The following is a 19,882-nucleotide window of genomic DNA, read 5'->3' on the forward strand; positions in this document are numbered from 1 at the left end:
GCCCGGGTGCCCCGGCCCAGCCATTGAACTCACCGTGCCGGCCGTGAGTCTATTCCAAGCCCCGGGGAGGGGGCATCCGCCGCGCGCGCGGCCTCTCCTGCCCGAAGGCCCTCGCCGGGGCCCGCTCTCTGGGAACTCACCCCCCCGCGCGCGGGGAGGGCCCTGCTAGGGCCGCCGCTGGCCCGAGTCTCAGACCTTCCCAGGGGCCGGGAGAGTGACGCGCACTCCGCGCGTGGCCCCACCGCTGGGCTTCCCGCCGCCCTGCGCATTGCGGCCGGCCCGCCCGCCGCTTATAAGGTGCTGCCCGCAAGGCCTTTCTCGCTCACGGTGACTTCCCATAACACACAGCAGCATGCAAATACCGCGGGGAGCCCCGCCCCCCGCGCCGCCTCGGGACGCATGCGCCGGTGCTCAGTTCCCGCCTTGGGCCGGCGGCGGGCGGGCGAGCGGGCGGGAGCGGCTCCGGCGGGGACGAGCGGGCGCCATGGCGGCGCGGCAGCGGGGGACGCGCGGCGGCGGCGGGGCGAGAGGTGCGGGCGCGGGGGCGGGAGCGCGGGGGCGGGAGCGCGGGGCGGGGCGGGCGCCGGGTGGGTGGGGGCGCCAGGTGCAGGGCGGGCGCCAGGTGGGCGGGGGGCGGTGCTCTCTGCTGCGCTTCCCCGCGCCCGCGTCCCGCCTCTGAGCTCAGCGGGTCTGCGGGCAGGGCCTCCGGTCGCGGGCACCCTCCTTCCCCAGCTGCCGTCACCGACTCCAAGAAGCCAGTCGGGGGTGCGCGAATGTGGCACCGGGAGAGGCCGGACAACTCCTGCCCGCGCGTCACCCGCCGTACCGGGCCCGTGTCACCCGCTGTACGGTGCACGCCGCGTGTCACCCACCGTACCGTGCACGTGTCACCCGGTGTATGGTGCACACCGCGTGTCACCCACCGTACCGTGCACGTGTCACCCGGTGTATGGTGCACGCCGCGTGTCACCCACCATGCCGTGCACGTGTCACCCACTATACAGTGCACACTGCGTGTCACCCGCTGTATGGTGCACGCCGCATGTCACCCACTGTACAGTGTACGTGTCACCCACTGTACCGTGCACACCACGTGTCACCCGCTATACAGTGCACAGTGCACACTGCGTGTCACCCACCGTACCACACACAGTGCGTCCCACTCTCAGATGTTGCCATCAACATTCAGGCCTCGGGGTTGGTGGGTACCATCCTCTCTGTCTTACGCTCCTAAGTGCAGAGGTCCATCCTACAAATTCGGTATCGCCGCTGTCAGCCTCAATTTTAGTCAGGGCAACTGAGGTACGAAGAGGTGACGTGACTTCCGCAAGTTCCTGCCGCTGGAAGGGATGGGACGGGGCTCCTAACAGGAGACCGCAGAGCACCGTGTGGTTTGCCTCTGGGTACTGGGAAGGCTCTGGGCACAAGCACACCAGCAGCGGGGACACCAGGAGCCCGACGTGGGACTCGATCCCGGGTCTCCAGGATCGCGCCCTGGGCCAAAGGCAGGCGCCAAACCGCTGCGCCACCCAGGGATCCCCTGGACCATTTCTTTAAAAAGATGATGTTTTCTTCCAAGTAGGACCGTGTTTGGGGGTACTCATTCCTCCCTTTGGTTCTTTGCCCACTCTTGGTGCCCGTGGCTTCTGCAGCATTCGACGAAGCTGGAAGAGTTCATAATGGCAACACGGCTGGAGAAGACCCTCCTCCTGCAAAGAAAACTCGGAGATGCCAGAGGCAGGGGGTGAAAAGGGGGCCTTTGACTGCAGGAGGGGCCGGTAATGGCAGCACGGAAGACAAGCCAGGTCAGCTCCGGTCGGTGGGCCCGCGGGAGTGTCTCTGGGAGAGGTGGGGCGAGGGACGCCTTGTCCTCTCCACTCACGTCTTCCTTTCCTGAAGATGTCACTAGTTTCCTATCCTGTGGGTGAACCACAGTGCACCTCTCCTGTCTCTGAATCTTCGGTTTTGTGTCGTTTAGACAGATTGACACCTGGACAGATGGGGATTGCTCGGGGAGGACAGAGTTCATTAGGACATTGATTCCCGCACACATAGCTCCCATATGTGTCTGTCTTCCCCCAGAGTCTGTGAAGACCCTGCTGTTAAAGGGAAGAGCTCCCGTGGACCCTGAGTGCGCAGCCAAGGTGGGGAAGGTGAGACTCCTCGCCGCTCGGTTTCTCAGCGCGTGTTCCCGGGCTGCTGGGACTCCTGCCCCGAAGCTGCTGGCATTCAGTTCGGAGCCCTCGCTGAGATACTCCTGGCGATGACTTGTCTCCAAGGCTAAGAGAGGGGAGCAGGGGAGTCTGGGGCTAATAATCCACGTGTCTGACTTCTGGGGTTGTCATCAGCTTTCCATGCTTCGTTCTCCTTCTCGGAAAATAATCCCGTTCTCAGGGAAGAACCGTCTTTGTTCTAATGAGAAACTGCCCTGCTCTGGCACAGGTCACTGACGACTGTGGAAAGGCTTTGAAGAATACACAAGAAAGGCTTCTTTTGGAGCAGGTTTCCTTTAGCCGTTAGAATCCTTGGTTTTTCTATAATTACAAAAAAGCATCATGTGTTCATCATAGGATAATCATAGCTAATGTGTAGAAGACCTAGTGCAGCAGTTCCTTCTCCAGAAGGTGGATATTGGTAGTGCTGGGGAATGACATGTTGAGACACAAGAAAATCTAGAGCGTCACGGAGGATTTCATGAGGACTGAGGTTACGCTACCATCAGTTTTTTCCTTCTCTCCCCAGGCCCACGTGTACTGTGAAGGGAGCGATGTCTATGATGTCATGCTAAACCAGGTAACGGGAGAAGCTGTTCTACGTATGGGGATTTTTTTCTTGGTAGTTACTGATGACAGGGTCCCGATGCCCAGATCTTTGATTCTGAGGTCCCTATGTCAGCCTTACATTAGCCCTCTCCCTGGAGCCATTACTGGTACCCGTGCCTGAGGAAGAGACCTCAGCTTCTGTGGCTTCCATTTGCAGACCTCTCTCTCAGGTTCGCATTTCCCTCCTCGTAGACCAATCTTCAGTTCAACAACAACAAGTACTATTTGATTCAGCTGTTGGAAGATGATGCCCGGAGGCACTTCAGTGTCTGGATGAGATGGGGCCGAGGTAATGACTTTTATTATGGGTTTTCTGATTTGTCATTCAGAAAGCCAGAAGCAGGGTAGTGAGTAACCAGAAGATCCTCTGGGTTTAAGTTGGTGGGATGGAGGCTCCATCACCTGGGAGGGACTTGGAAGTGGGGAATGGCAAGCATCTTCATTAGGAAGTTCCCATTGGCAAAACTAAGAACAGCCTGTCGGCTGGGAAGTGTCCGATGGGTCTCCTTGTGCTGCTCAGGGACCGTGGCAGTTGGACGGCAACTCATATCAACAAGACCCGCTTCTTGGGCCCTTCACCGTCCCTCTTGCCTTCCTGCCCACCTGCCAGATGCTGTGCGGGGAGACCTTAGAGAACTGGCCAATGAACTGAGAAAGCTCTTGCTGGATTGGGAGGCAGAAAACCATCTTATGTGTGGCATTTACTTTGCAGTTGGGAAAATGGGGCAGCACAGCTTGGTGGCTTGCTCGGGGGACCTCGACAAAGCCAAGGAAATCTTCCAGAAGAAGTGAGTGCTCGAAACGAGTGCCAAACAAATACCATTCCTCTTCTTGGGTGTATGTTCTTTAGGAATTTTACAGTTTGTGTGATTTGGCCTCCATGTTTACGTATTTCCACTGTGGCGCTCTATGACTGGAACACCAAACTGCAGACTCAGTCAGTGATCATGTCACCTGGAACCCTGAAACTGACTAAAAAAAAAAAAACAGAAGAATCTAATATATTTAGCACATGGCTAGTAATTTAGGAAATTGGGGGAAAGTGGGTGCGAATGAGAATGCTCAGCTAGAGTTTTAAAAATTCTTTCACTATGATATGGACGCAGAGCCTTCTGGAGTCTGTGGGAATCTGTCAGAGAAAGGGATTAAACAGGGATCTTTTGTCTGAAATCTTAAAGGTTTTTGTGGTATTTTGGGGCCTTTGGGAAGCTTGAATCCTTTTCTCCCCATTTTTTGTTCCTATTGTCTCCAGAGCTTTTTTTTTTTTTTTTTTCTAATAAGCGTCCTAATTTAGAATCCAGAGTTTTGGAAAGTCAGATATAAAGAGTTCTAAGAGGGTAGTTTGAGAAAAAAGACAAGGTGGGCGCCTGGGTGGCTCAGTCAGTTAAGTGTCTGCCTTCATCTCTCAGGTCGTGACCCCGGGGTCCTGGGATGGAGCCCCAGGTCAGGCCCCCTGCTCAGCGGGGAGCCTGCTTCTCCTCCCCTTGTTCTTGCCTCCTCCCCCCGCCCATGCTTTCTGTCAAATAAATAAAATCTTAAGAAAAAGAGAAAAATAAATCGTTTGGATATGTTCTGAGGAAATAATTATAAGCCCACTCCTAGTAGTGGACCCTGATTTGTAAGATTTTCTCGCCATCCTGGACCCCACAGATTCCTTGACAAAACAAAAAACAATTGGGAGGATCGTGAGAAGTTTGAGAAGGTGCCTGGAAAATATGATATGCTAGAAATGGACTATGCTACCAATACTCAGGTAAACTCTGACCACACATTTGGGGAGAAAACTGCTTCCTCTGAACCAGGGTGAAATCTATCAGAATGGCTTAGATCAGGCCCCAGACTGGAACAGGTCAGAGCATCTTGACTCTTGCTGTTTCTCACCTAAATAAAGGTAACAGTTCCCTCAAAGGTACCTTTCATGGATCTTTGTAGTCTTGATGGGACTGGAGACTAAAGACAGAATGTGCTCTCTTGTCTCTATTATTTAGTATCATTCTTATAAAATCCTTGGCCCTATTTTCAGAAGTTTAATATACGGATCAAGAAAGGACTAATACATAGTCACACTGATGAAACCGCATATAAAGTGGTCTTCACTTTTGGTTATATACATTTTTTATATATAAAAAAATTAATTTCAACAAATTGAGTTGTACCAGGATGCTGAAAATTGTCATATACGGTATCTGAGAAATGGAAAAATCTTAGTTTTTTTAAGATGAGAAGATCTGAGACATGATAGCTGTCTTTACATACTTACCGATGAATTAGAGCCTTTTAGACTTATTCTGGGAGTTTACCTGTGGGAAGCACATGTAGGAGGAGAAGGCAGGATCACATCAGGTACTCTAACTGGGTTAGTAACAGAACGAACCTGTGTTCAAGCAGAAGCCAACTGATGCTCACCAAGGGAACAGGGATATTGTAGAGCCAGCCCTTGCAGGGACCTTAAAATAGATCCTTTTAGATTTTATATGATTCCTTTTTTTTTTTTTTTTTTTTTTTTTTTTTTTTTGCTGTAGAGTGAAGAGGAAACAAAAAAGGAGTCTCTTAAACTCCCCTTCAAACCAGAATCACAGCTAGATCTTCGAGTGCAGGAGCTGATAGAGCTGATCTGTAATGTCCAGGCCATGGAAGAGACGATGGTAGAAATGAAATACGACACCAAGAAAGCCCCACTTGGTAGGACTTCAGATCCTGTCCTACAGTCTGTCTTTATATTTGCTAGTTTCTTTAATGGGCTATCTCATCACCGCCATGACTTAAAGCTTGCTGATATTGTGAATCAAGAAAAGGAGATTTTGGGTGAGAGGTGGCGTGAGGGGAGAAGGAGCTGTTTTGAGAGTTGAAGGTGGGGGTCTTTGTGGGGAGGTTCACGAATACAGTTTTCAGGATAGTGCCCTAAGTTGTGAGGTCTGAGGGTCTCTGGCTGCGCCTGCAGGGAAGCTGACAGTGGCACAAATCAAGGCAGGCTACCAGTCTCTCAAGAAGATTGAGGACTGTATTCGGGCTGGCCAGCACGGACGAGCTCTTGTGGAAGCTTGCAATGAGTTCTACACCAGGATCCCACATGACTTTGGGTAAGGCCTGTGCTGTTACTTCTCCTTCGTCCTCCACCTGACCGTCTCCTCCTCACTCAGCAACAACTATAGTCTTTTTATTCCCATTTTTAATGAAATGATCATCTTGGATAGATCATCAAAAGCCAAAAATGATTTGTAGTAGCCTTCATAGTCAACAGACAAGTTTGGGATGCAAGCTCCTGGCCTGATTATCATCATGTTTTCGGACCAAGTAGAAGTCACCAATAAAAAATAGGTCTAGGTATCTAACCAACAGGTGAAAAAATAGCTTCAGACATAGAACTCCCTAGTTCCTATTCAAATGATAGTAGGTGTATAAAATACACTTTATCTTTGTCCATTCTATATTCTGGTGCTTGTTCTGTTCTTATTCCTTTTATTGTTTTATAGTGCTCTGTGACCGAAAGATAACTCTTGAGTGGTCAACGGGTCTACTTCTGTTTCTAGACAGGACTGTATCCAAGCTGTTCAAAAACAAGATTCAGCTATTGTCAAAAACAAGAAATGACAAGTGTTGGAGAGGATGTAGAGGAAAGGGAACCCTCCTGTACCATTAGTGGAATTGTCAAGGAGCACAGCCACTGTAGGAAACAGGATGGAGATTCCTCAAAGAAATAAGAAAAGAGGGATCCCTGGGTGGCGCAGCGGTTTGGCGCCTGCCTCTGGCCCAGGGCGCGATCCTGGAGACCCGGGATCGAATCCCACGTCGGGCTCCCGGTGCGTGGAGCCTGCTTCTCCCTCTGCCTATGTCTCTGCCTCTCTCTCTCTCTCTCTGTGTGACTATCATAAATAAATAAAAAAAAAAAAAAAAAAAAAAAAAAAGAAATAAGAAAAGAACTTCAGTATGACCCAGCTATTCTACTTCTGGGCATTTAATCTGAAAAATGTGAAAAAACACTAATTCAGAAAGATATGCATCCTTATGTTCACTGCAGTATTACTTAAAATAGCCAAGATAGGGCAGCCCTGGTGGCGCAGCAGTTTAGGGCCACCTGCAGCCCAGGGTGTGATCCTGGAGACCCAGGACCGAATCCTGTGTCGGGCTCCCTGCGTGGAGCCTGCTTCTCCCTCTGCCTGTGTCTCTGCCTCTCTCTTTCTGTATGTCTCTCATGAATAAATAAATAAAATATAAAAAATAAAATAGCCAAGATATGGAAACAACCTAAGTGTTCACTGACAGATGACCGGATAAAGAAGAGGTGGTATATTATATGATGGTATATACTACTCAAGCATAAAAAAAGAATGAAATCTTGCCATTTGCAGCAACATGAATGGATGGATCTTGATTGTATTATGCTAAGCAAAATAAATCAACAGCATAAGACAAACACCATGACTTCACTCATGTGGAATCTAAAAAAACAAAAAAAAAATCATAAATACAGAGAACAGACAGGGGAAGGGGGCTAGGGTGGGTGATATGGGTGAAGGAGGTCAGCTGTATAGTGAGGGATGGTAACTGGACTTGCAGTGGTCACTTTCAAATTATAGAGCTGTGCATCTGAAACACGTCTATATGAAATGAACTCATAAAAAGGAATTTTATTTCTATCAAGTCCCAAATATCAAAACCTATACAGTGTGTTTATCTTTAGTCTGTTACTTTGAGTCCGGTGTCATTGGCCACATCTCAGAGAACTGATCGTGGATTTTATCTCTGTCCTTAGGCTCCACACCCCTCCATTAATCCAGACAGAGAAAGAGCTGTCAGACAAAGTACAGCTACTGGAGGTGAGACATGCGTGGATTGGGAAGCATTAACTGTCTTGTCCCAAGTTCGTACACGTTGATCCTGTATCTCATCTCCCCAGGCTTTAGGAGACATTGAAATTGCCATTAAGCTGGTGAAGACCGAGCTGCAAAGCCCAGAACACCCGCTGGACCACCACTATAGAAAACTACACTGTGCCTTGCATCCTCTAGACCATGAAAGTCACGAGTTCAAAGTAAGAAAAATGATCACTTATTTTCCTACCTTTAAGACCCATCCCCGGGATCCCTTGGTGGCGCAGGGATCCCTGGGTGGCACAGCGTTTTGGCGCCTGCCTTTGGCCCAGGGCGCGATCCTGGAGACCCGGGATCGAATCCCATGTCGGGCTCCCGGTGCATGGAGCCTGTTTCTCCCTCTGCCTATGTCTCTGCCTCTCTCTCTCTCTCTCTGTATGTGACTATCATAAAAAAAAAAAAAAAAAGACCCATCCCCGTAGCCCCACTGTTCTGTGACCACTTCTGGTTAAGAGCAAACCTTTATGTAGAACAGAATTTCGCTTTACCGGAATCTGGGGGAGGTAGAGCTCTTTCTCACTGTCTGGTGAGACTGTCGGGGAGTGGAGAGTCTACACTCTGGTAGGCCCTGAGGTTCTCCAGCTCAGTCCGGTCTCTTGTAGGGCCCACACCGGCCGTTTCTTTCATTTTCTTTTCACAGGTGATTTCCCAGTACCTACAGTCTACTCATGCTCCCACACACAAGGACTACACCATGACCTTGCTGGATGTTTTTGAAGTGGAGAAGGAGGGTGAAAAAGAAGCCTTCAGAGAGGACCTTCATAACAGGTGTCAGTTTAGCTTTGGGTTTGGGAAGACACCCCTTGCCGGAAGTGCAGTTATGGGACTTCTGGAAAATGCAGGAAATGGCTTTTTTATGTTTATGTCCTAACTGCTAGAGAGCAACAGAGTACAGTAATAATGGCTTTCCCCTAGGATGCTGCTGTGGCACGGCTCCAGGCTTAGTAATTGGGTGGGAATCCTGAGCCACGGCCTTCGAATTGCCCCCCCTGAAGCTCCTGTCACAGGTTACATGGTGAGTAGAAATTGAATCCTGGAAGGAGGCACAAGGGCAGGGGATACAGTCATTTTTTTCCAGTTCTTTTTTTTTCCTTTTTTTTTTCCAGTTCTTTTTTTTTCCTTTTTTTTCTAGATTAGGATTCTATAGTACCCTTCCCAAGAATTAAACCCGCTCATGGATAATCCTGACATTTTTCTTTTTTTTTTTTTTAAGACCCTGAAATTTCTTACTACGTCTCCCTTTAAATTCCCAAAGATTGGGGATCCCTGGGTGGCTCAGCAGTTTAGCGCCTGCCTTTGGCCCAGGGCGCGATCCTGGAGTCCCCGGACTGAGTCCCTCATCCGGCTCCCAGCATGGAGCCTGCTTCTCCCTCCTCCTGTGTCTCTGCCTCTCTCTCTCTCTACGTCTAAAATAAATAAATAAATAAATAAATAAATAAATAAATAAATAAATAAATAAATAATCTTTAAAAATAATAATAAATTCCCAAAGATATCCCTGCATGGAGCCTGCTTCTCCCTCCTCCTGTGTCTCTGCTTCTCTCTGTCTATAATAAATAAATAAACAAACAAATAAATAAATCTTTAAAAATAATAAATTCCCAAAGATATCCAAATAAATAAATAAATATCTTTAAAAATAATAATAATAGATTCCCAAAGATATCCCTCCTACCCCTCAGAAAGCAGAGATTCACCAATATCCCTGCTTCTCTGGTTAGTAATCGCAAGGGGACGTGGAGAAGGGTCTGAATTGTGTTTAAGATCATGGAAACACAGGGTCGGTGGTGCAGGCCTTTCCGACACAGCGGGTTAAGCAGCTGACCTTCGTGTTTGTCTATATGCTCAGTTTGGGAAAGGAATCTACTTTGCCGACATGTCTTCTAAGAGTGCCAATTACTGCTTCGCTTCTCGCGTGAAGGACATTGGGCTGCTGCTTCTATCAGAGGTGAGACAAGCCTGTTTATGATCTCTAGTTGATTATTAGTTCCTATTTTCTAGAGAGAAAAGTCTGACTCCAGAACCGAGAGATTCGCCTGAGAGAACTTGAGGGGGCGACCGAAGGCAATTTCCATCCCATTCCTCTGCAGGAGAAGGGGAAGAAAGTACTGGTGGGATTTGCTGTTTGGCCTTCGAGCCATCCAGTGCTCAGGAGGATGTGGGTGTTCAAAGATCTTCTGCTTTGCAGGTCGCTCTGGGTCAGTGTAATGAGCTGCTAGAGGCCAATCCTGAGGCGGAAAGATTACTTCAGGGCAAACACAGCACCAAGGGACTGGGCAAGACGGCTCCCAGTCCCGCCTCCTTCATCACCCTGTAAGTACTCAGAGCCTGTACGCATTCAGGCTGGAAGACTCCGTATGACCAGACAAGACTCTCCTTTCTTTATTCCAGCTTCTGACCCAGAGTTTTCCATTTGGCAGGAATGGGAGTACGGTTCCCTTAGGACCAGCAAGTGACACAGGAATTCTGAATCCAGATGGTTATACCCTCAACTACAATGAATTTATTGTCTATAGCCCCAACCAAGTCCGTATGCGGTACCTTCTGAAGGTTCGGTTTAATTTCCTGCAGCTGTGGTGAAATTGATATTAAATAAACTGGGTAAGATCTGATCTTCAAACAAGGAAATAGATAATGTTGTACTTTTGGATTTTCTGATCTTTTATGTAATAAAAATAACACAAATCTACCACTGGCTTCTTTGGGCTCGATTTCTCCAAGTGCATATTTCTTCTTATGGTCGTACTTCCTCATTTTCAGGACAGGAGGTACTCATTGCTCTACGTACCCCACAACTAGCTGCAGGTTATGCAGGATCCTATTCCCTCTCAGCTGAATAGCCTCTGCGCATTGGAGGATGCTAATAGACACCGATGGTTTTCCCCATTTAAATCAATTTTTCTGCAAACTGGAGTTTGTTGGGTATTATTACAAGAAGGGAAGAGGCAACAGAGGCTGGATTGTTCCCTTGCTCCCACCCAAATCCTCTAACTTGCCTCTTTCTCCTGTTTACCAACTGCGGACCAGGTCTCCCACCACAGCAGATACCCAAAAGTCTGGAAGCACTTAAAGAGAGGATCCCTTCCTAAGCAAGCTGTTCCGCGCCCCGACGCCGACACCCCCGGCTCATCCTCCCCTGGCGGCAGCGGGAAACCACTGGCCCTGAAGGCCGCTCTCGAGGACCATCCGCGGTGGATCCAGCCCGCATCAGGGTTGGGGTTGAAGCAGAAAACAAACAGGGGCACGTGCATATGCCACTTGCCCCACATCCCCATCAGAGCGCGGGCAAGGGCAGCCCATGGCTCAGAGGCCGAACACCGCCTTTGGCCCCGGCGTGACCCTGGGGCCCAGGATCAAGTCCCCATCGGGCTCCCTGCATGGAGCCTGCTTCTCCCTCAGCCTGGATCTCTGCCTCTCTCTGTGTCTCATGAATAAAATCTTAAAAAAAAAAAACAAAAACACGGGCAGGACAGCACTTGAGGTTTTCTGACACTTTATTTTTAAAATCCAATCGAGAGAGGAGCCGCTGGGATCTTCCAGCCTCGATCCCGAGCACCCGGGGCTGGCACGCCTTCACTCCCAGGCCAGGAAGTACACGTTGCCCAGCGTGTCTCCCACGGCGAGCCGCAGGGTAGAGGCCGGGCCCAGCCAAGGCTCCAGGCAGCTCACGGCCCCTTCACACCGGAAAAGACCCAGCTACACGGGGGACAAAGGAGGGGAGGTGAAGCCCACGGGCCCAGGCCTACCGGCGACCTTGCGTTGCCCTCCCGTCTACACCTTTTATTTGGGGACAGGCTGGCTGCACACCACGGCAGGACAGAAGGACATGGGACCTTGATCTCTTGTACACTCTGGCCAAGTTTCCCCGCGCCGCCCCTTCAGCTTCCCTGTGCCTGGACACACGTACCAGCTGCATACTCGGCCTCTCCCACAGCTTGACCTCTCTGTCCTTGGACGCTGTCACCAGCAGCCCGGGCAGCACGTGGAGGGCTGTGACGGGGCCCGAGTGGACCTTGGAGGGATGGAGACATGCGGTGAGCCTCCCAGCGGCCAGACCTCGAGCCCTCCCTCCCTCCGCCTGCGAGCTGGGCCTCAGCCCCACCTTCCTGCACTGCTGTGTGGTCAGCTCGGTGGGTGGGGACCAGCTCCCCGTGCTGCTGCTGCTGCTGCTGCTGCTGCTACTGCCGCCCCCCTCAGACGGTGCACTCCCCGGGCTCGGGGCCTCCGGCGCCTCAGCCTTCTGCCAGATGTTGCCTGTGGCCCATTCTCCCGCAGCCGTGCCCTGGGCAAGTTTCCAGAGCGTCCCGTCGGCGCCAGCGACCAAAAACGAGGACTCTGCGATTTCGAGGGCAGACGTCAGAGCCAGGCTGCGGATTCTCGGGGCTGGCCTCCACCCACAAGGCATCTCCACATCCAGCCCCCCCCCACCCCACCCCCACACACACACACTCACCAGATTCTGGCTTGGCCTGCGTCACCAACACGAAGGTCCCCCAAGGACTCTCCAACTTCACGGTAAACTCGAGACTCTTTTCAAACTCTCCTGACTCTTTCTGCCTCTGTGAAGACAGGGCTCACCCTGTGTGGCTGACCCCGCACCTACCGCCCAGCCGAGCAGCTGCTTTTGGCCCCGCGCCGCTCAGGATGTCCTTACCTGTAACTCAGACATAGCCACGTGCGTGCATCCCATGCACAGCTCAGGGAACTTTTGCATCTGCGCCCCTGCAGTCAGTGCCCACATCAAGATGCAAACATCTCCAGCGCCCTGGAAACGCCTTCCTGCCCCCTCCCGGTCAATAACCAGACCCCTACGCTAGAGCTAACAATAGTCTTAGTTCTGGGGACGCGGGGGGGGGGGGGGGCTCAGCGGTTGAGCATCTGCCTTGGCCCCAGGGCGTGACCCCGGGATCCCGGGATCAAGTCCCACGTTGGGCTCCCTGCATGGAGCCTGCTTCTCCCTCAGCCTGGGTCTCTGCCTCTCTCTGTGTCTCTCGTGAATAAATAGATAAAAATCTAATATATATATATATATCTCCGAGTTCGGCCACCATAAATTAGTTCTGCTTGTTCTTTAACTTTACTTGAATGAAATCATGTAGCATGTACTCGTTCGTGCCTGGCTTCCTTCACCCAATGCAATGCCTGTCCTGTTCCAGACTCTACTACTCTCGGTGGCAAGACAAGAGAGACGTGGGGGGTAAATAAATGCAATTAAGAAAACTACACTGATGGTTTCCCATGATTTTTGTAAACACGGGAATCCTTTTTTGTGTCAATAAAATCCTACAGGGAAGCCGAACCCTGTTATAGAAGGCTCATAAGTAGAGCTGCTCCAGTGGAAGGAAGAGAAAGGAATTTGGAACCAACGCGTTGCCCTTCCTCTTATCCTTAGTCATGGCCCCAAGGCCTTGGAAGCATCGGTCCAGACAAACATGTTAACACATACTCCGGCAGGACTTACTAAGACAGAAAGGCTTCCCGAGTCCGTCGACTGCAGGACAAACACACCGTAGTCCTGATGGGTAGACAACAGCACAGGGCATTGGGAATAGCTGTCCCTGGTTTCCAGGAAAGACAGAGGCCGAACCTGTGAGCATCCCCCTGTAAGACCCCAGTGCTTCCTTCCACGTGAGCCCCAGGTTCAGGGTCCCCACAAGCCCACTTTCCCTTTAGCTGCAGCCTGAGAGGAAACAGCTGGTTGGCTCCTACCAGATCACAGAGGGAGCATCCCCTGGCTTCATGCACTGTAACCGCGGCCGCGCCTCGGCCAAGATGAGGGAGCCGCCGTCCGGAGCCAGGGCCACAGCTGTCAGGAACCCTAAGTCCTCCTGCAGAACTCGGTTCAGGTGAAGGCTGCAACTCAAAGAAGGTCCACGGGTCAAGAAAGATCCCCCTTAACTGCGCCTCCTCCCCAGGTGTCCGGCTGCCCACGAATTCCTCGGGAGTGAGAAACAAGCACAATCACCTGCCCTACGAACTCTCTTCCTCTCCGTTTTTCTCCCATCAGGACCTCTGTCACGGTCACCATCCTGCACCTGCTCACCTGGGGCTCTCTTACCTCCTTGTCTTTTCTCTCCCTCCTGGCCTCCAGCTGATTGACAGACTGTGGCATCTCCTTGCAGCGCATGCCCAGCTCTCTGTCCGCTCACCCACCACCTGGCCCAGGGCCCACCCTACATCTCCCCTGCACTAGAGCAACCGCCGTGAGGGCAGTCTCCCTGCCTCTACTGTCCCCTTCCATACTACTCCTAGAGTTCTCTTCCTAAACTGCACATAATTATTCTCAAAATCCTTTTTAAGATTTATTTATTTGTTTGTTTGTTTATTTGTTTGTTTGTTTATTTATTTATTTATTTATTTATTTATTTATTTATTTATTTATGATACACAGAGAGAGAGAGAGAGGCAGAGACACAGGCAGAGGGAGAAGCAGGCTCCATGCAGGGAGCCCGGCGTGGGACTCAATCCCGGGACCCGGGGTCACGCCCTGGGCCGAAGGCGGATGCTCAACCACTGAGCCACCCAGGGATCCCCAATTATTCTCAAAATCCTTAACACCATGTCCCGCTTTATCTTTTCAGTCCGACCCCCTGCAGCCCCGCCCTCACTCCCACCAGGAACCCAGAGCCTCGGCTGTGCCCAGGACACACCATGCACACTCACGACTCCTCGCCTATCATCAATGCTACCTCCTCTTCCTGAAGCACCATTCCCTTCCCCTGTGGGTCCGGGAAACTCCTACTCATCCCTTAAGCCCAATCTCTAATAGCAACTCTTTTGTAAACTACGAATTTCTCAAATTCTGGGAACTGTAGCCTCCGTCTTCCTCACAGCACAAGTCCCTCCGCCTACTGCCGGCGGTTTACTTACACGCGTGTTCGTCGACCATGGTTCCTAAGTTAAAAGGTAATTCCAACCTGGTTCCCACAGCCTGGCTCAGAGCTTAGCACAAAGCAGGCACTTGATAATTACTATTTACGTCGACATGACCGGGAGCCGAAAACGATTTCCCAGGGACTTTTTCCCACTTACTAACATCCCGTTGACCTAGTGCAAAGTACGGATGGAGTGATCTGCACAAAATCCTGGGTATGAAACCATCAGCATATCGCGTTAGCCCAGCTGCCCCTTTTCACCTGAACTTTCCGGGCATCGAATCCTCCTGCAGTTCCACTCGCCACTCGCTGACCTTGTCATCGGCACTGAGGACGATCAAGGTGCGCGCTGAGAACCACGTCAGGGCACCGATGTGGCCAGGAGCCTGGGGAGCGTCCATCCATTTCAGGCTCCGTCCTTCCCAGCCAGGCGTCAGTGCGCGGCCCACAGGACCCCGTGGGCAAGGAAGGGAGGCTGCTCCTGCTCACCTGCGCCGTGGCCACGGCCTTAGCTTCGTGCCACAAGGTCAGTTCCCCAGTTCGACTCCCGGACGCTGCCACAGAACCGTCTGGGGCCCAGGCCACAGCAGCGACGGCTGCGGGACTCCTGGGCGCACACGTGTCATCTAGAGGGGGAAGGCAATGATGCCCTGCACGCTGGGCCGCCCTCGCCCCCCTCTTCCATACACAGGCTCGCCCCACTCACCAGCTTCCTCAGGGACCTGCCAGAGCCGAACGGAGCCATCCTCCGAGGCCGTCAACAGGAGGCCTGAGGCCTCCGAAACTGCCGCTGCGCTGATTGGGCCACTGTGTCCCAGGAGCGTGTGTGTCTGCGACACCTAGGAAGAGCGGAGGGTAGCGGCGCAAGGGATGCCCCACCCTGCCTCTGCCCCCCGCCCACCCCGGTCCTTCCAGGGAGCTCACCAGCAGCGGATGCCACAACCGTGCGGCCCCGTCCAATCCGACAGTCGCCACCAGAAGCTCTGAGCCAGACTGCCCGGCTGGTGAGGCACAGAGGCTAAGTCAGGGCGGGGAGGGCGGGCAGGGCGGGGAGGGCAGGGGCGCTCAGGTCCTCACCTGCCCGGGGCTCCAGGGCCGCCGCGCACTGGCTGATAGGTCCGGAGTGCGCAGGGATGCTCGTCAGCTCCACGCCCCGATGATCCCACACTTTCAGGCTCCCGTCTCGGCCCACGGACACCACGTGTGCGTCCTGCCCCAGAGCCCGGGATCAGAGCACCGTTGCCTGAGCAGGGCGGGGGGAGTGTGGCTCCCGCCACCGAGGGGAGGGCTCAGGCTTACGGGCATAGGGGCCGCCCAAGAGGGCCGAGAACCTGGGGCCCCCCCGGCAGCCATCCCGTGTGGGGCCTGCTCCCCATAGCCCCCTGCCTCGATGCCCTCGTCCTGCTCCCATCCAGGCCTGAGCATCTCATTCTTTACCCGCCTCTCGCCCTTGGCAGCGGCTGCCCGGTGCGCCGCGGCCCCATGCGTGCTTAGCCTTGCACCCTGTGAGCCCCCTGCAGCTTCCTCACCACGGCCGCCACGGCGCTCACAGCACTCTGATGACCCAGGAACAGGCCCAGCCGCTGCTGCCGCTCAGGGTCCCACAGCCCCACAGAGCCGTCGCTGGAGCAGGATACCTGCGGAGTCGGAGGCTGGTGATGGGCAGGGGCGCCACGAGCCACGGGCCAGCCCGAGCCTGGATGAGGATGAGGGCGGTGCTGCCCCTCCCCTTGGGCTCCGGCTCCGGGCCTCCCCAGCCTGGCGGCGTCAGCTGTGCCTCTGGGTTCGTCTGCTTGCCCAGCCCTTGGCCGCAGGGCACAGGGTCACAGCCTGGCCTCCAGCACGGGGAGCCCGCACCGTCCCCGCTGTGGGACCTGGGGGCGCTCCCGAGGCTTCGGGCCTGCAGGTCTCCCAGGAGACACAGCCCCGCGGCGCCCACCTACAGGGGTGGCGAGACAAAGCCACGCGGCGCCAGCGAGCTCCGGGCCCCACTCGCACTGCGTGCCAGGAGGCCCACTGAGGCAGGGTCAGGGCAGCCCCACCGGCCCCCCAGCTGCCAGGTGCCGCATGCACGCCCTCGCTCACCAGCAGGTTGTCCCTGGTCCACGCACAGCCGGTGACCCAGTCACGGTGACAGGCCAGGAAGGAGCAAATCACGACAGGGCCTTGGGGCTTCCGCATGTCCCAGCAGAAGAGATTCTGGGTGGGTCCCGAGGGGGGTCAGGAGCGTGGAGGGGACACGCCGGGGCCTCGGCGTGCAACAAGCTGTGAGGGGAGGGGGTGGGGGTGCCCAGGACCCCAGGAGGGGGCTCACCCGGTCCCTGCCCCCCGTGGCCAGCCTGCCTCCGTCGGTGCTGAAGCCGCAGCAGCTCACGGGCCCCTGGTGCTCCCGGAGCTCAGTGCCGCGCGGGAAGTCGGCCTCCTGCAGGGGCAGCGTCAGTGGCTGCCTGGGCCAGAGCCGCACGGGGAGGGCCTCTGCGTGGGAAACGGGAGACACAGACACGGAGAAAGGAAGAGCCCCGCAGAGGGGAGGCGAGGCAGGACCCCGGGCAGAGGCACGTCCCAGGGGGTGAGGGCAGTGGGCAGGGGAGGGGGGGAACAGGGGAAGAGGGCAGGGGTCAGGGGAGGGCGGCGGGCACAGGGGCGGCCCTCACCATCCCCAGCAGAGTTGCCCACCCCTGCTACCCCTCCGCGGCCTCCCTCCTCCACGCCCCCCCCAAGGGCGGGCCCCCCCCCCCCGAGGGCAGGCCCCTCCACATTTCACATCAACCTCTTTCCCCTCCATCTACACAGCGGACTCCCCCGGGGCCGGAACTCAAGGACTAGAGAGGTCACGAAAGGCCCCAGGATGGGGGGGGGGGGGAAACAAACCGCCCAGACTGCTGATGGAAGACACATGCACTTGCAGCCCTTTGACAGTTGTCTGGACCCTGCACGTGTGCATGCAGCACAGGTGCACATGCGGCACAGGTGCACGTGTTAGACAGGTGCGCATGTGGCATAGGTGCGCATGTTGGACAGGTGTGCACGTCAGACAGGTGCGCATGTTGGACAGGTGCACGTGTGGCACAGGTGCGTGGGCGGCTGGGGCAGGGTGTTGGCGCAGGTGCGCATGTCAGACAGGTACATGCAGCACAGGTGTGCGTGTTGGACAGATGCGTGCGTGGCACAGGTGCACGTGTGGCACAAGTGTGCAGGCCACTGGGGCAGGGTGTCGGCGCAGATATGCATGACAGGTGCATGCGGCACAGGTGCATGTCGGCACAGGTGCACGTGCGGCACAGGTGTGTATGTTGGACAGATGCATGTGTGGCACAGGTGCGCGTGCAGCACAGGTGTGCATGTCAGGCACATGTTGGACAGGTGTGCGTGCGGCACAGGTGTGTGTGTTGGACAGGTGTGCATGTGGCACAGGTGCACGTGTGGTACAGGTGCACGTGTCATGTCGGATAGGTACACGTCCGGCACAGGTACATGTCCGGCACAGGTGCACGGGAGGCGCAGGTGCACCGGCAGCTGGGGCAGGGGGGCGGCCCGCCTTACCTGAAGTGGAAGCCAGGAGCTCTCCAGATGCAGCCAGTCCCCACACGGGCCCCTGGCGTCCAGGTAGTAGCCAGAGCGGCCGCAGGGAACATGCCTCGAGGGCCCAGCCCTGCAGGGACCCATCCTCCGCGCCGCTCACCAACACCCCGGGGCTGAGCCACACCAGCGCCCACACGGCCGCGGCCACGGCCCCACAGCGGGCCCCCCGGGAGCCTGCACAACGGACAAGCGCCAGGGTCAGGCAGCGGACGCGCCTCCACAGCTCCAGCCCCCATGGGTCCCCGCAGCACCTGAGGCCACCTCGTAGGTCCTGACGCCATCCTCCCGGTAGCCGACGGCTACCCAATCACCGTCCGGGCTGAGAGCCACGCAGAGAGCCGCCGACAGAGGAAGGGGACCCAGGAGGCCCCGGGGCCGACCCAGGGCCCCGGACCACACCTGCACCTGAGGGCCAAGAACAGGAGCCCAGGTGCGGCACTCGCCCAGGGACAGCCGTCAGCACGAGGGCCCCGCCCCGAGGATTCTGGGGGACAGGGCGGCCCCTGCACCTGCACCCCCCCGCGCCCTCCCCCAGGTCGCCCGCCTCGCGCCTGCGCCCGCTGACCTCGCCATCCTCGCCGGCCGTCACCAACTGGCAGCCAGCCTGCAGGGGGAGCACAGCGGCCACCACACCCCGATGTGCAGGGAAGGCGGCCAGCCGCGCCCCCTCCCGCCAGGACCACAGCTCCACTGTGCCGTCCAGCCGGCCTGCGGCCACCACCCGCCCAGGTGCCTGGAAAGCCAGGGCGCGGACGGACGCCCCCGGGGCCCCCAGCTCCTGCGGGAGCAGGTGCACAGTGACGTGTCAGGACCCGCCGTCCACCCAGCCCCGTGCCCCATGCCCCCTCCCCGGGCCCGCGGGGCCTGTCACCTTGGCAGCTGTGAGCCCGTCCACGCCGAAGAAGCTGCAAGTGCCCGCCCAGCTGCCAACAGCTACCACGTGCCCATCGGGGTGGAAGGCGGCGCAGTTCAGGGGCCTGGCGCACGTGTGCTGGAAGGCCAGCTGCCCGCGGGCCGTGTCCCACAGCTGGAGGAGCAGAGGGGACAAGGCCAGGTGCCGGGACTCGCACCTGGGCTTCTCCGCCCCGGAGGCTGCCCTGTCCGGCCCCCCGCCGTCCACAGACCTGGGCCCCCCCAACCGGCCTGGCCTGGGGGGCCGCCGTGTCGCCCCAGCCCCTGGCGTTACCTTCAGGCACCCCCCCAGGCACACGGTGGCCAGCAGCCGGCGGTCAGGGCTTAGGCAGCAACCGGTGATTTGGGACTGATGAGCGCTGGTCTGGAGCACCCTGGCGGGAGGAGACAAGGGTCGGCCTCCGCCACCCGTGGCCGGAGAGGACCCCACTGCAAGGCCCGCCCGGGCGCCCTTACCGGCAGCCCTGCTGCAGATCCCAGAGCTCCAGGAGCCCGTCGAAGGCAGTGAGGAAGAGGGCGCTGGCGGAGAGGAAGGCGCAAGAGGAGACCCCGTCGCAGCCGCTCACCAAAGATTTCTCCTCCTGTGCCAACGAGCAGGGGCGCACACTCGGACCCGACCTCCGCTGCCCGCTGCGCAGGCCAAGCTCCAACCAAAAAGGAGGCCAAGGCGAGAAGGGCGGGGCCAGTGCGCCCTCCGGCCCCACCTCAGGAACACTTAGAAACGTGAGGGGCTCTGAGGGCGCCTGGGGGGCTCGTCAGTTCACCCTCCACCTCTGGCTCGGGGCATGATCCTGGGGTCCTGGACAGAGCCCCCTGTCCT

General features: G+C 55.7%; 2 protein-coding genes across 4 annotated transcripts in view; one reads left to right on the forward strand and one right to left on the reverse strand.

Annotated features, from left to right (window-relative positions):
* Nucleotides 1-456: 456 nt before the first annotated feature.
* On the forward strand, nt 457-11,085 carry PARP2 (poly(ADP-ribose) polymerase 2). 2 transcript variants are annotated; one of them, XM_055341863.1, is made up of 17 exons: nt 457-530; nt 1,653-1,805; nt 2,083-2,153; nt 2,743-2,793; nt 3,015-3,111; nt 3,535-3,610; nt 4,473-4,575; nt 5,345-5,504; nt 5,764-5,902; nt 7,576-7,639; nt 7,720-7,854; nt 8,334-8,461; nt 8,609-8,708; nt 9,543-9,641; nt 9,882-10,006; nt 10,114-10,294; nt 10,721-11,085. In XM_055341863.1, exons 1-16 carry the CDS (start codon nt 485-487, stop codon nt 10,271-10,273), a joined length of 1,707 nt encoding a protein of 568 aa, XP_055197838.1. In that variant the 5' UTR covers nt 457-484; the 3' UTR covers nt 10,274-10,294; nt 10,721-11,085. The 2 variants fall into 2 exon arrangements, with proteins under 2 accessions (XP_055197838.1, XP_055197837.1); XM_055341862.1 differs by lacking the exon at nt 10,721-11,085 and having other exon boundaries at nt 10,114-10,382.
* Nucleotides 11,086-11,169: 84 nt separating this feature from the next.
* The window catches only part of TEP1 (telomerase associated protein 1), a 37,495-nt gene continuing 28,782 nt past the window's right edge, over nt 11,170-19,882 (reverse strand). Inside the window, exons 36-55 of one of the 2 annotated variants that reach the window (XM_055341861.1) lie at nt 19,519-19,643; nt 19,337-19,436; nt 19,022-19,177; nt 18,716-18,928; nt 18,402-18,555; nt 18,112-18,324; nt 16,883-17,043; nt 16,654-16,767; nt 16,098-16,205; nt 15,646-15,778; nt 15,493-15,569; nt 15,275-15,407; nt 15,058-15,194; nt 14,830-14,954; nt 13,403-13,546; nt 13,155-13,251; nt 12,147-12,252; nt 11,796-12,028; nt 11,601-11,705; nt 11,170-11,389 (exon numbers count right to left, since the gene is read on the reverse strand). In XM_055341861.1, coding sequence (XP_055197836.1) covers nt 11,267-11,389; nt 11,601-11,705; nt 11,796-12,028; nt 12,147-12,252; nt 13,155-13,251; nt 13,403-13,546; nt 14,830-14,954; nt 15,058-15,194; nt 15,275-15,407; nt 15,493-15,569; nt 15,646-15,778; nt 16,098-16,205; nt 16,654-16,767; nt 16,883-17,043; nt 18,112-18,324; nt 18,402-18,555; nt 18,716-18,928; nt 19,022-19,177; nt 19,337-19,436; nt 19,519-19,643 — 2,757 coding nt within the window. In that variant the 3' untranslated portion in view covers nt 11,170-11,266. Of the gene's footprint in view, nt 11,390-11,600; nt 11,706-11,795; nt 12,029-12,146; nt 12,253-13,154; nt 13,281-13,402; nt 13,547-14,829; nt 14,955-15,057; nt 15,195-15,274; nt 15,408-15,492; nt 15,570-15,645; nt 15,779-16,097; nt 16,206-16,653; nt 16,768-16,882; nt 17,044-18,111; nt 18,325-18,401; nt 18,556-18,715; nt 18,929-19,021; nt 19,178-19,336; nt 19,437-19,518; nt 19,644-19,882 lie in introns of those variants that run through there. The other variant, XR_008666651.1, reaches the window with a different exon arrangement.

Source organism: Nyctereutes procyonoides, unplaced genomic scaffold (assembly GCF_905146905.1).
Source record: "Nyctereutes procyonoides isolate TBG_1078 unplaced genomic scaffold, NYPRO_anot_genome, whole genome shotgun sequence".
Classification (NCBI taxonomy): domain Eukaryota; kingdom Metazoa; phylum Chordata; class Mammalia; order Carnivora; family Canidae; genus Nyctereutes; species Nyctereutes procyonoides.

Bases quoted from the DNA above. Each gene is read 5' to 3' on its own strand.
- PARP2 (XM_055341863.1), top strand. From the start codon at position 485: ATGGCGGCGCGGCAGCGGGGGACGCGCGGCGGCGGCGGGGCGAGAG. The intron at 2,154-2,742 runs GTGAGACTCCTC...TTCTCTCCCCAG, and splicing joins GCGCAGCCAAGGTGGGGAAG to GCCCACGTGTACTGTGAAGG. The intron at 7,855-8,333 runs GTAAGAAAAATG...TTCTTTTCACAG, and splicing joins ATGAAAGTCACGAGTTCAAA to GTGATTTCCCAGTACCTACA.